The following is a 15,000-nucleotide window of genomic DNA, read 5'->3' as shown; positions in this document are numbered from 1 at the left end:
GTAAGTGCATGCAAATGAAATTATTTCCTCCGTGAAGCTATAACATACATCAGCACCGACCAGTTCCTAGAAACGGCCAACCACGGAACGGATTTCCCCGGCGACCCCGTTCCTCCCGCCATAACAAAGCCAGGGAAGTGTCCTCACCAGGTCGTAGCCAATCCTCTCGTAATAGTACTTCTTGTACTCGTCGAGCCAGACCTCGGCCAGGCGGATGGAGTTCCTCTTGAGCACGTTGACGCCCGAGCGCCACTTGTAGGGCGACCGCTTGCGGAAGATGTGGCCCACGTGGGAGCAGGGCACGATCTCCAGGGTGCCGCCGCACATCCACGTCTGCGGGAGGGGGCGCCCAGGGTGAGGGAGGGGGGGCAGCACGAGGGGTGCAAGCGGACAAACAGATAAACGCCCATGCATTCACGTTCAATGAATTGATGCGCACACACACACGCACGCAAGCACACACACACACACACACACACACACACACACACACACACACACACACACACACACGCACACGCACACGCACACGCACACGCACACGCACACGCACACGCACACGCACACGCACACGCACACGCACCACACACACACACACACACACACACTTACTCATTCATACATATATGAATGAATAAGTCTGCACAGGGAATAAAATTAGCAGAAAATTATTCATGAAGTGATCGAGTCACTTCTGAAAAACAATTAACATTTAACAGTGCTTTAAATTTAAATGTTATTTCAACTCAAAAATGGCCTTTGTAAAATGTTAAAGACCATTTTCCAATCATTTTATTTTTTTATAATACAAATTTCTGCCTCTATATAATTGTCCGTTTTAAGGTAAGCTATCTACTGTTTTTTGCTAACAGCTGATTTTTACCAAGAAAAAATAATTAAACGAATATCCGGAATTTGCCAAAAAGAGAACAGTAAGTCATGTTGGAAAACTATTTTCTTTTAATTATCTATGCGAAAGAAAAAAAAAGACAAACTGCTAGGTAATATATAAAAAATATTAGGAAAACTACAGAAAAAAAAACATACAGAAGACAACAAAGAATAAGAACGTAAGCAAATACCCAAAGAAGAAAACCAAAAAATGATAAAACAGTTTAACAAATACACTGAATGAATTAGGGAAAAAAAATCGTCAGAAAAGAAAAAACTCCCGCCGAAGGAGCGCAACCTAGGCCCAACCGCCGCAGCCCCGCCGCCGCGACCCCGTTACCTTGAAGGAGAGCTCGAGGTTCTCGCCGCCCCAGATGTCGAAGCCGGAGTCGTAGGTGCCGAGGCGCTCGAAGAAGGCCTTGTCGATGGCGAAGAGGCCGCCCGCCATGGTGGGCGACTGCACGGGCTCGGCGGGGTGCTGGTGGCGGGCGCGCTCCCGTTGCGGGATGGCGTGCCAGTTGAACTGTGCAAAGGGCGCAGGGGATTAGTCAGTTTGCTTTATCAGATTGGAACAGAGAAAATCCCTGGCGAGATTATATGACGATGGGCTACTTTAAAGTCACTGGATGCTACTTTTCTCTACTTGCACTTAAAATCTCCCTGAACTTTTTTGTCGTTTACTTTAAATAGCTTTAACTATCATGGCTATGGCAGAACTATGCAATATATCTTACAATTCACAACATATTGTATATACAAGCATACGGAATATATTTCATGATCTGGAAATACTGCACAATACACTTTGCACAATAGAACCGAACTTTAACACATGGGTAAAATACTACAATAAATGTGCGAATCATACGAAAATGTTGCAAAAAAATACAGTGCGCTACATTTCAGAAGCTAGAGAAGGCTGTGAATGGGAAAAGCTCATGCAGTTATGATCATAGATGTGTGAGAAAAAAAGCATGCAAATCTCGACCATAAGTCTACGAGGCACAAATCATGGGGCATCACAACACAACAATGAAAATTAAAAAAACAACACAAATTTACTCAAAGCCATTTGAATAAAGGCTGTACAAATAAACGGAACAAATTGGTTTATGTTCTTGCATTACATCCAAACAACAAAATATGTCGATCACAAACGAAAAATGGAAACAATTAAATAAGGCTAATACTGGTCAGTCACTCAGATTATACTGATTTTTGTATAAATGCACGCAGTAGGTGAAAGTGTGTCAGTGTAAGTGAGTGAGCGCGTGTGTGCGTGTGCGTGCGTGTGCGTGTGCGTGTGCGTGTGCGTGTGCGTGTGCGTGTGCGTGTGCGTGTTCGTGCGCGTGCGTATGTGTGTGTGTGTGTGTGTGTGTGTGTGTGTGTGTGTGTGTGTGTGTGTGTGTGTGTGTGTGTGTGCGTGCGTGCGTGCGCGCGCAAATCAGTAAATCCGAGCCCCGAACGCGACGCAGCACCTAGAGTGCCCGTCGACCGGAGTGGCAGCAAGTCTCACGTCGATCTAAAGAAACATGACAACCAATTAAAACAAGAAAATATATATAACTAAAAAAATATATATATATAAAACTACCTATGGTTTACTTCATGCGGTTCTCCAGTCAGATACTAATGAGGAATTGGACATAAACCACAAATCGACTGGTAACTATGCACGAGTGCGTCTTAGCTAGCATCGCCGCGTGACTTCAAGACCGTTCCAGCAGGTCGTCAGAAACACCGACTGGCCTCATGCGGAGAAGGGAGAGAGCGACCTGCCGTCCGTCTACCTGCAGATTCCAATCAAAGCCTCCGACCGCCACGAACGACGAATACGTGTACTCGAGCGTGTCGTCGCTGATCACGTCTATAACGGGCGTGACCGCGGACGTCCAGTTGCGGCCAATGCGGTCTAAGAGCGGCTCCAGCCAACCTACGGCGAGAACGGCCAAGTGGAGGAGGTGGTCACGCCCGAGGGAAGGAGGGGGGGGGGGCTTTTAGTTGGGAGGTCTTATCTAAGTTTGGGGAGGAGGGGGGGGGGGTTCTTACAGGACGAAGGAAGTTTTCTTTTTTTTTCTGAAGGCTTTGGGGATGACGTGTCTCCCTTAAGCATGAAGAAAATTTCCTTTTTATTGGTGTGTGGGGGGGGAGGGAGGGAGGGAGAACTTCGAAGGAACGGTATTCTCAAAGAAGAAGAGGGAAACTTCCTTTTCACGGAGGTCGAAGGAAGGATTTTATCACTAAAGGACACAGAAAGCTTTCTCTTCAGGAACCGTCGATGACGGACAACTTACAGGATATAACAGAAAACGTTGTGTTTTGGAGATGACTAGAAAGGTTATTCGAAAAAGACTTTCTTTTGCTGAAGGAAATTTTCACAATCTCACGGGACGCAGAAGGCACTGCTTTCTGGGAAGCGCCGAGTTAGATAAAGAAAACTTTCTACAGTACTTAGGAGACTCTGAGGGAGGAAATATTTCGTCTCGCCGAAAGCATCAAAAATAAATGATAACGATCATCATCACAATAATTTCTAAATCTCGTCCGCTGTTGCTTCGCCCAGGCTTGGTCATAAATCAAGAGGGTGGAGTGGGGGTGGGGGTGGGGACTGATGGTTGGAAAGGGGAATTCTAAATTCAAGAGGATGATATAGTGCATGTGATTTGGACACTAAATACGAAGGGAACTTGAAAATATCATTTACACAACAGACTAAAAAATCCCTGTTGTAATTCGGGAATGTTCGCATTAGTTACCTGTACATTCACTGAAATACATCATTGCTCGAAATCGTTTCTGTATCTAGAAAGTCATAATACACCTATCCTTTCCCGTACAAAAGGACAAATATACAGTACGTACACTGAAACACTTTTGAGAATCAAACAGTGACACTTCAAACAAACTCGACACAGAGAGCTGTTCGCACAAGGCACATCTCTGCGCAACTTGGCATGAATAATGTGCAAAAAAATAAAAAGAACATATCACTCACATCTATTAAACACAATGAAACACACACACAAATTCTGGGCGGTCTTCAAATCTTCTTTATTTTCATAGCCCGTGTACACCGACAGGAGTAAACGCTACAAGTTGCAATGTTAATTCCTACTCCACTTTCTTCCCTACAAATCTACAAGTCAAGATATACAACATACGTCACTCCCCATGCCGTTTATGGTAACATTTTAGGTGTGGCAAGCATGTTTATATGGTAAAGCATCTACAAGAAAATATTCATGATGTCAAGCGTGATATATAGGCTTGATGATTTAGCATGTTTTCAGCCCATATACACGTCTCATGAACTAGAACCATCAACATTTGAACAGTGTGTGTCAGTGTGTCTCAGAACCAGAATGGACGTCAGCGATATCGTACAATGAGCCCCCAGTTGAATCCTCCGACCTGGACGTCTCGCGCCTTTGACAACCTCGCCTGGAAGCTGTCGTCGCTTATGACGTCGATGACCGGACACACGACGTTGGTGGGGTCGCGCGCGATGCGGTCGAGGAGGGGCTCCAGCCAACCTGCGACAGGGACTCTTCAGCACGGGGCTCACTGGGGCTTACCTTGGCCGCAGCGCCGCGAGGGTTACAGGGTTAGGCACATGGACCCACACACTCCAGGGGATCATGTATACGCGCATACATGTACTTGGGTACGTGTATGCAGTATACACACATACATACATATATAAAAGAAACAATGATACATCAGGTAATAGTAAATGTTTAAATTGAAAAAAAAAAAAATTGACAACGTTTGTAAAAATAAAACTTGCATGACGGAAGTCCTTTCCGAAGTTATTCGTACGGCAGTCACACCTTTTCAGTCACGATTTGATATAGTTATTTGGTACTGAGAAATTTGCTGTAATCTTGTAACATACTTAGCTGTCTTCTGGGATGGATCTTCTTATGAAAATAATTCAGAGTCGAACAGGACCACCTCTTCAGACATCTTAATAATTACCTTTCCTTTAACATCAACTTCTCATATTTACGTAAACATCTGGCAAAAAGTTCGACCTTTGTTGATTTCAACTAATAATCACTTGATAATTTACTACCACATTCTACACACCTAAAACATGCACCGGTTATCCCGGTAGCACGAGGCAAAATCAGCGACCCGGACCAGCCACCCTCGCGGGAGACCCTGGCAACACTCCGCGGAACAGATCAAGTCTCATTGGAATACCACACATCAGTCTACCTTTCTACGGGTGTTTGGGAGAAGGGGGATTCCCCGGGAAGCCTCTCAAAGCCGCCAAACGCACGATCCGAAGCGCCAACACCAGCGTGATCAGAAAGGGGCAGGGGAAGAGACGTCCCACACGAAGGACTACGCGACGCCACAGAACACGACCCATTCAAGTGACCCACACAGACGTACCTGCAGTCCCCAGTCAAATCCGCCAACGGCCTGGGTCTCTTTCCCATAGATGAACTGGAATGTGCTATCGCTTATAATGTTTATGTCAGGCGTTACGACATGGGAAGGGTCTCTGGCTATCCTGTCGAGCATGGGCTCCAGCCATCCTACGGGGCAAAGCAGACAAAGATTTAAACAGAGCTTGGTGGCTTCCCGTCTCGATCGTCGGACTCCCGAGCGCCTGCGAATTTGAGTCTCTCATCTACAGACAAAACAGTGATAAAGTCCGTACAGGGTGATGTCGCGCCATGCCTCGTAAATACATCTGTGCAGATCCTGAGGCAAAATACACATCGGAAACAGTCAGAAAGTCAGGAGAATCAGTCTTGCAGTGAACTCCATAACAACACCATAGCTGCCATTCTACTCCAAAACAATCGGAACCACATATATATTTATATATGCAATTCCTGCAGGATTTACTCATTCAGTAGTAAGAATCATCTTAACCCAGCGGATTAAAAACATTGGTCATTTCATCAAATTCTCTGAAAAAATCTATTGTCGAGTCATTGTCATTTTGTTCCTCCTCCGCTGTTGCCAATGCGGACCCATGCAGAAAATATAAGCGCTGGCCGAAGTTTTCTCGACGCTTAGGAGTCAGTTTCTTGTCGCTTTTCTTCACGTCGACTTGCAGATGATGTCTTCACTGCAGGCGCAGCTAATCACCTGCTTCAACTTGCTGGCACAGAGATGGTTTCCAGGTCTATACTCACTTTTAAAAAGTAAACCGTTTTCAAGACTTCCCAAATCAAAAATAAATAAATAAAAATCTGAGAATAAGCATGATGAAAAGAAAAAAAAAAGCTCACTCCACAAACACACACTCGCATTCCTTAAAATAAATAGACACAAAGAAACCCGTTGAATAACCACGTAAACAGAAGTGAAGAGAAGTCAAGCAATCACAAATATCCATATAACAGATACTCCCTAAACTGAATTACAGTTTCTCCCCACATGAAATGGAAACAAAGAAAGTGAGGAAACAGAAAGGGAAAAACAGTACGCTCAAGATCCACTTGAAGCCTCCGATGGCCGTGTTCCTGGGCGGGGTGACGGACACACTCAGGTCCTCGGTGTTGATGCGTTCAATGACGGGGCAGACCACGTTGGTGGGGTCGCGCGCGATGCGATCCAGGAGGGGCTCCATCCAGCCTGCGGGATCGACTCTTCAAAACACGGGAATGGGGTCAGGGAATCGCGAATCGGGGGCCGTAAGCGCCTGTAAGATTGTGATGGACCTTCCAGATGTGCGGTGAGAGATGTGCCAATTTTGTCCTGAGTGTGTGCGATCGAGTCCTATGGCTGAAAGTGTCCTGTCAATCCACCGTATGTCTGTTTGGTCGTTCCTGTCCGGCGCCGTCCAAGAAAACCAGGATATGTTATGTCAACATATCTCAGTGCGTGGACCACGAACCCCGCATGAGATGGTCTGATAAATCCCTGTTTAATTAAATCGGTAAGCCCTAGGTGTGGGATATGAGGCACACCTTATATATCCTGGGAAGGGAAACCAAGGAGTGATGTGGGTCCTCCTCCAAATCCCACATCCTGCGTCGAAACATTCGAAAAATTCTGGTAAAATGTCCAATCCATCCTGGCTGTGGCTGACAGTAGATCCTGAGAGCCCTGAGATTATGAATCCTTTCCAGTATGACATCCTAATGACTCCTAGGCGAGACGGGCTCACATCCTGGGCAAATTAAAGACCCTGGGCTTAAGTATTGAGGGTCTCTTCACTGTTTGTTCCTAGCGTTCCCAAAGCATTGCGAAAGAGAGCGATCTGCCAGAAGGCGATTTCCTCTCTTCTTAACCGCTTGTCACTCCCACCACCTGCTTTAGGACGCATCCCAGTGTATTTCTGCTCAACACCAATGTGTGCTTCACCATTACCTCACTTGGAAGAAGATGGAAGAGTATGTTATTAGTCTGTTTGTACGTGCATGTGGAGGGGTATGTGTGTAAAAATATACAAGTGTGTGTGTGTGTGTGTGTGTGTGTGTGTGTGTGTGTGTGTGTGTGTGTGTGTGTGTGTGTGTGTGTGTGTGTGTGTGTGGTGTGGTGTGTGTGTGAGAAGAGAGAGAGAGAGAGAGAGAAGAGAGAGAGAGAGAGAGAGAAAAGAGAGAGAGAGAGAGAGAGAGAGAGAGAGAGAGAGAGAAAGAGAAAGAGAAGAAGAGAGAGAGAGAGAGAGAGAGAGAGAGAGAAGAGAGAGAGAGAGAGAGAGAGAGAGAGAGAGAGAGAGAGAGAGAGAGAGAGGAGGGTCGGAGGAGGAGGAGGAGGAGGAGAACGAGGAGGAGGTGGAGGGAGAGGGGAGGAGAGAGGAGAGGGGAGAGGAGGTGAGAAGAAGACGAGGGTGGAGGGGAGGAGAGGAGAGGAAGAGGAAGGAAGAAAAAAAAAAAAAAAAGAATATAGATAAGCAGAATTCACACCCCCACAAAAAAAGAAAGAAAAAAAAAATAGTGCCAATAACAACACCAACGAAAAAAATAAATAAAAATAAAAAAAATAAATAAATAAGAAGAGTAAAGAGGGAAGAGAGCGAGAGACCGAAGCCGACGCGTCTCCGTACTATAAGCCTCCAACTGAATCCTCCGACGTGCACGTCCGCGGGCCTGTAGGTCGTGAGCTCCAAGGTGCCATCGTCAAGGTTTCCGATGACGGGGCACACGACGTGGCGGGGGTCGAGGGCGATGCGGTCCAGCAGGGGCTCCAGCCAACCTGCGCTGGGGATTCGGGGGAAGGCTGGCTCAGGGGGTGGCCCAGATTGGGGATTCGGGGGAAGGCTGGCTCAGGGGTGGCCAGATTGGGGATTCGGGGGAAGGCTGGCTCAGGGGGTGGCCCCGATTGGGGATTTGGGGAAGGCTGGCTCAGGGGGTGGCCCCCGATTGGGGATTTGGGGAAGGCTGGCTCAGGGGGTGGCCCGGATTGGGGATTCGGGGGAAGGCTGGCTCAGGGGGTGGCCCCGATTGGGGATTTGGGGGAAGGGTGGCTCAGCGGGTGGCCAGATTGGGGATTCGGGGGAAGGCTGGCTCAGGGGGTGGCCCGGATTGGGGATTCGGGGGAAGGGTGGCTCAGAGATTAGGCGGAGATCTGGCCAGGAGCTGATTGGCGGTAGTGGCGTTGGAAGGGTCTGGGATGGGGCGTTACTTTGGTAATTCATAATTTACTGATTAAAAATTTTTTATTTGGCTTTAACATCGATCTCTCTACACCTGTCACACGTACATGTACACTGGCGTGCGTAGCCAAATATCTATGTATGTGAGCATGTGCCCATAAAATTACATAGTAAATGCACACATGAGAGAGAGGGAGAGGCAGAGGGAGAGGCAGAGAGGCAGAAGAGGGAGAGAGAGGGAGGGAGAGGGAGGAAGAGATAAAGAGAGAGAGAGGGAGAGGAAGAGGGAGGAGGGAGAGTGGAAGAGGGAGGGAGGGAGGGAGGAAGGGAGGGAGAGGGGGAGAGGGAGGGAGGGAGGGAGGGGGGGGAGGGAGAGGGAGGGGGAGGGGGAGGGGGAGGGGGAGGGAGAGGGAGAGGGAGAGAGAGAGAAAGAGAAAGAGAGAGAAAGAGCGAGAGAGAGAGAAACGATAGATCTCAAAGAAGGCAGCAAAGAGCTCGACAGATACACCGTTCTGGAGCAAAGGACGAAAAGCTCACATGCTCAAGAAAATGTTTCCCAGACACACAGTAAAAGCCCAGGCAGCCCCAAGGAAAGAAACGCAACAAGGAGTGTGAAGACAATCCGTACGGTGAGCTGCCAGTCGAAGCCGCCCACGTACTGGGTGACTCCCTCAAAGTTTACAGCGAAAGTCTCGGTTTCAATTTTGCCGATGCACGGACACACAACGTGGCTTGGGTCTCGCGCAACTTGGTCTAACAAAGGTTCCAGCCAACCTGTGTCATGAATCTCTTCAAATTATGTTGTAATGGAACGCATCATGTTGTAATGGTACAAGGGCAGCGTGTGTTACACAAGGTTAGGGGCATAAAACACACCATACACACTTTCTGTACTTACTAGTCACTTCTCGTTGCGACTCTGTATATTAGGCAAATGATACAATAGCAACCTTTTCCAGTCGGTGCAGAGTACAGCTTTATTTCAGTCACACACTACAAGCCTGTGAGCGCTTCTAAAATAAATTACAAATCGTGTAAAAGCTTTACTACTGACGTAACATATATACATATACCAAAAAAGAGGGATAAATGCAATATTATTGTTCTAATGGTGGACAAAATATGTTCTAGGTATGAGGCTGTGAAGGTGCACCCCTCCTCCTGCACCTGTCCCAGAATACTTGTAGAATCTCCATACAACCGCGTGTTCCGTCCTCCCTACCTGCAGGTGCCAGCTAAACCCGCCCACAGGAGGCACCCCACTCCTCTTGGCCACTATGTACTGGAACGTGTCATCGTGCAGCGTGTCAATGGCGGGACACGTGACGGTGCGACTGTCTCGAGCGATGAGGTCAAGCAGCGGCTCCAGCCAACCTACAACGACCTCTTCATGGTTTAGCAATCCCTGAACAACAACGTCGCAGCGACACTAGTCACTGTCGTCACAAAGTAATTCGTATATCTTCTTTACTCCTTTAAGACAGAAAAAACTAGGAACTTGTCTGCCTTGAGAGCATGTCTTCACTCACGCTGTCAACGAAGTCATGGATTCTTGAATTGATATAACAATTTACTGCACAATCAACTTTCATTTATGATATTGCATTAACAATGTCACTGTCATAATGCAATTCATATATCTTCCATACTCCTCTGTGACAAAGAAATTGAGTCTTGTTTGCCTTAGAGGCATGTCTTCATCCACACTGTCAAGGCAGTCATGGCTTTGAAAGTGTCCAAAATTATAGCAAGACAAGTCATGCACCGTCTTGCGAACCTTTATCACATTTACCAAAGCTTTTTTTAATCTTTGACGAGCCATTCTGGTTAAAGCTTTATGTGGTTTGTTTATAAGGAGTTACAGTGTTTTAATGAGTTCATCTTGCACACTGCACAGACGAATAGGCAGGGCATCCTTACCTGAAGGTTCCAGTCGAAACCCCCCACGGCCTCAGGACCACTGCCATATCTGTACCCAAGTGTGTCATCCATTATTAGATCAATTTCTGGGGTGGGGACAGTGGTGGGGGCTCTTGCTATCCTGTCAAGCAGGGGTTCCAACCAGCCTGGGATACAGAAGTGTCCTATGAGAAACACTGCCACACTAAGGAGAAGTGTATCCTTAACTGACGACTTCAGGGGGAGGCACAGAAGTAGATTACAGTATAAATACTCGGTCAAATACCGCTGTAAGAACTTAAAAAGCACTTTTGAAAAGTCCCTGTTCATTCCAAAATTTCTCGCACCATCACCAAGTCAATCTCCCAAAGTCATGCCAGTCTCACACTATCATACCTTCAGGTACCAATCAAAACCCCCCAACTGGGGGTACCCCCTCCCTGATGGCCAACACATACTCAAAGGAGTCGTCCATGATAGAGTCAATAGAGGGGCATACTGCAGACTGGCGGTTGCGTGCAATGCGGTCCAGCAGAGGCTCCAGCCAACCTAAGACAACCATCATTGGGTTCATCTTCATGGCAAAGGAACTCTACACGGAAGATCCACAACCGCACAATACTGTACTTGGAAATGTGAAGCAGTCTTTCGCCAGACCTTCAACTCTGATGTTGGTAATCAGGACGATTTTGTGTAGCTGAGAAATCTGTTTCTTGTCTTAAGTATATCAGTAAACTACTTTTCTCATACACACTGAATAATTATATACATTCGTTTGTTATAATAACTAAGGGGACTCCAGAAGGACATGAAAACATGATACTAAAATCAAGCTGTTCAAGAAATAGAACTTCCACAGAAGAATGTAAGAATAAGCTTGCTGGTCAAACCCTAAGTCTCGGTCTTGTCTACTGCTCAGCTTGTCCTGGCTAGAGAGCTGCCAAAATGCTGGTACTGAGTAGATAAAAGTGAAAAAAACAAAAAAATATAAAGAAGCTTCAACATTTAAATAATACTAACATATATATACCAAGCTCCCCTTGTTCCTTCACCATCATTTGTCACCAAGCTTGAGCCCCTCTCCAGGCCCGACTTACGATCATGTTCCACTTGAATCCCCCAACGGAAATCCTGGACGGATCTTTATGGTAATGGAATTCCAGAGTGTCGTCCTTTAAGCTGTTGATCACCGGACATACAACGTTAGAGGGGTCTCGGGCGATGCGGTCGAGCAGTGGCTCCAGCCAACCTGGTCAAGCAACCTGCAACTTGAGTGCCTGGTTTGGCTTCTTGGCTATCGCTCCAGAACCTGAGGAGGGACGGGAGGGGCGGGCAGGGCGCACGGGACAACGGAACTAGATACAGCTTGGTTGGCAGGATACACGCAGGGTTCAGGACTCTCGGAGGTCTTGAAATGGACTTGGGCATGGACTTGATAGGACTTGGATATCCAAACAGGTCACTGCTGGATCCTGGACAGGACAAGGCACCGGAAAGAATATCCTGGATAGTAGGAGCCACTGGACAGGAGGTCACTGGATAACACGAGACACCGGACAGGAAATCGCTGGATCCACGACAAGATGAGGCACCAAAGGATAGTGTGTTGGGTCCTGGATAGGATGAGGTACCATACATAATACTGCTGGATCCTGGATAGGTTTTCGGGAAAGGACAAAGCCGGTGACAAGTGCGGATATGGGAACACACAAAGGAAACGGGAAGCTTCTGGTACACTGGTTTGATTATAAAACATACAGTATGTAAATTTCTGATGAATGAGTTACTCGTCGATGTAATTCTTGAAATCCAAAAATCATTTTTGGATTTTTCTTCCACTCTAGCGCAAGTGTTTTTCCCCTGCTGTACCTAACTTTTAAAAAACATAAAAATATCTGTAACTTAAAAAATAAGGGGATGCCTCAAATAAAAAAAAAATTATATATACAAGTAGACATTATATGTGTGTGTGTGTGTGTGTGTGTGTGTGTGTGTGTGTGTGTGTGTGTGTGTGTGTGTGTGTGTGTGTGTGTGTGTGTGTGTGTGTGTGTGTGTGTGTGTGTGTGTGGTACATAAATAATGTTTGCTGGAAAAAAAAGGAATATTAGCAGTATAAAATTCTTATGAACAAATGTCAACTTAAATTTTAAAAAATGACAAATCACAAAACAAAAATACTGAAAATAAGAAAATTAAACACAATATACTAACGCTAAAAAAAAACAAACACAAAGCATCAATCCCCACTTGCTAGCCTTGCCAACGACGACAGTTACCTCAAGCTGTGATGCTCTATGACCTCGAGAGAAAAAGGACCCTTAGAAAACCTTTAGAGAGCCGTTGTTAGTATCAATAGTCTGAGAAGCCGTCATGCAATTAGACTGTACAGTTGGAGAGCAGAGGAGTTATCTAGATGCACAGGCAAATCTCCATTGTGTTTCTCTCATTGTGATCTTGAGGGGCGACTTCGCACTGTTTGCCCACAGCCGAGTCCGGTGTGTGTCCCCGTAGCCCTGTGGAGCGTCAAGTCACGCAAGAGGAGAGGCGGAAAGAGGGGAACTACCATTCCCTCCGCCTGTCACGGCCGTACGACTATGTGAGTGTGGGCGTGCACATGAAGGGCCTGAGAGCCACACCTGTAGGTTCCAGTCGAAGCCGCCTACATTCACCCCGGAGGAGTCGCGGTAGTGGTACTCGAAGTCGTCGTCGGAGATGACGTCAATGACAGGACACACGACGATGTGGGGGTCGAGGGCGATGCGTCTCAGCAGTGGCTCCAGCCAACCTAAGGTGGCAGGGCATGTCAGTGTTGTCGTCCCGATCACGCTGCCTCACAGACGGTGGCACACAAACACACATAGGATACATGAGAAATGACATATCCACACACGCACGCATCCACATGCGAACTCGCACAAGTCCAACATGGCTTTCAAAACGTGAGTACAGTTTCATGTTTCACTTACGGATCAAAATCAAATCAAACGTCATTCATTTGCACATCACGCGCCGTATATCAGTACACCAACTGCATTTCATTTTTCCGAGGGATACATGGCTATAAAAAAAAAAAAAAAAAAAAAAAAAAAAAAAAAAAAAAAAAAAAATCGACAGTGCCACCCACACGACAAACATGTCTCGGCGGATGTCGTCACGCTAAGCGTCGCTTGCACGTACTCTGGGTCTTTGCCTCGCTGCAGAAGTCGTGGTATGTCGCAGCCTCTTGAGATGTTTGCCGGTTAAGATGGAAGATATGACTGACATTCGTGAAGATGAGAATGAGAGGATTAGGGTAGATGGATGGAAAACGCGTGGACAGAAGGGCACAGAGCAGAAGGGAGAGGTCGTCTAGGTAAGGACAGGGTCGAGTCGCGCTGAAGGAGAGAGAGGTGGAAGGTCGAGCGAAACACTAGGTCGACAGTCTGAACCAACTAACATGCCACTGGCGGAACAGGGAATATGATCCGGCACTGCCATGCAAATGAAGGGAACCGAAGTGACATGACTGTTTTTCTGAGTCCGTGTGGACACAGGGTCTACGATAATTAAAAGAATTCTACGGGAAACGGACACCTCCTTTACTAAGTCACTGCCGGAGGAGAGGGTAGTTTGTTAGTACTTAAGGGTGTTGTAAGTACATCTGATTCATCCATGTCACCCTACTGAAAAGATATGATGTAACTCAGATGGGTGTTACATCATCCCTTGTACAGCTTAGGGCAGGCATATTTTTTAACAATATTATAGTTACACGCAACCAGGTCCATGTCTTTAAATGTGGATGAATCTGTGAAGTGTCTTCTAACCGGGCGTTGTTACGAATGAAACTGTGTTCCCGTAACCCTAGTGTTTTAAACGAGGTGCATGTTGAGACCCGAGGGAAAGAAGGGAAACCACGTGCGCACAAAGGCAGGCAGGGTCCAGGTACCTCCAGCGTCCAATCAAAACCACCAACGCTGAGTGTCTTGTCCTGATACTTGTACTCGAGCGTTGTGTCGTCCAGAACATCAATCACCGGAGTGGCCACCGTCCAGCGGCTCCGGGCCACGGAGTCGAGCAACGGCTCCAGCCACCCTGGACCAGCAGCAAGCGTGGGGTTAACGGTGGCCATTCATACAACACATGGGCAGTGCACAAAACATTATGACCTCAGGTGATGAATGATGAATGGCCCACGAAGCAGCTACACTACATGTCATCTACGTTCGGAACCCAAAACCTTCGTGTATGTCGAGATTAACAAATTTAAGAGTTATTTTTATCATATATACAACATACGGAGCTTCATCACCGTAAATGCCATGTGGCTGTAGTAGAAGTGTTTGTGCTGGTGTTTGTGTTGGGGGGGAGGGGGTACCAAGGGCTGATACCTAATAGTTTGGATGGCTCTGCGCTTGGAGAAATTGCACAGAGGCCGAGGGTTTGAAACATCTAAAGAATGCGACGTGTATCGCTTTGTGGACGATCATGGGGGCGGGAGAGGGAGAGGGATGCAGAGGGAGGGAGGGAGGAAGGGAGGGAGGAAGGGAGGGAGGGAGGGAGGGAGGGAGGGAGGAGAGAGAGAGAGAGAGAGAGAGAGAGAGAGAGAGAGAGAGAGAGAGAGAGAGAGAGAGAGAGAGAGAGAGAGAGAGAGAGAGAGAGAGAGAGAG

At 46.9% G+C, this 15,000-nt stretch overlaps 1 protein-coding gene across 1 annotated transcript in view; it reads right to left on the bottom strand.

Annotated features, from left to right (window-relative positions):
* The window catches only part of LOC119597444 (putative polypeptide N-acetylgalactosaminyltransferase 9), a 76,621-nt gene that overhangs the window by 12,504 nt on the left and 49,117 nt on the right, over nucleotides 1-15,000 (bottom strand). Inside the window, 3 exon segments of the mRNA XM_037947016.1 lie at nucleotides 148-333; nucleotides 1,232-1,414; nucleotides 11,449-11,600. Of these exon segments, the coding sequence (XP_037802944.1) occupies nucleotides 148-333; nucleotides 1,232-1,414; nucleotides 11,449-11,600 (521 nt within the window).

The sequence above is a fragment of the Penaeus monodon genome, chromosome 39 (genome assembly GCF_015228065.2).
Source record: "Penaeus monodon isolate SGIC_2016 chromosome 39, NSTDA_Pmon_1, whole genome shotgun sequence".
Classification (NCBI taxonomy): Eukaryota; Metazoa; Arthropoda; class Malacostraca; order Decapoda; family Penaeidae; genus Penaeus; species Penaeus monodon.
This window is presented reverse-complemented; position numbering and strand designations above follow the sequence as displayed.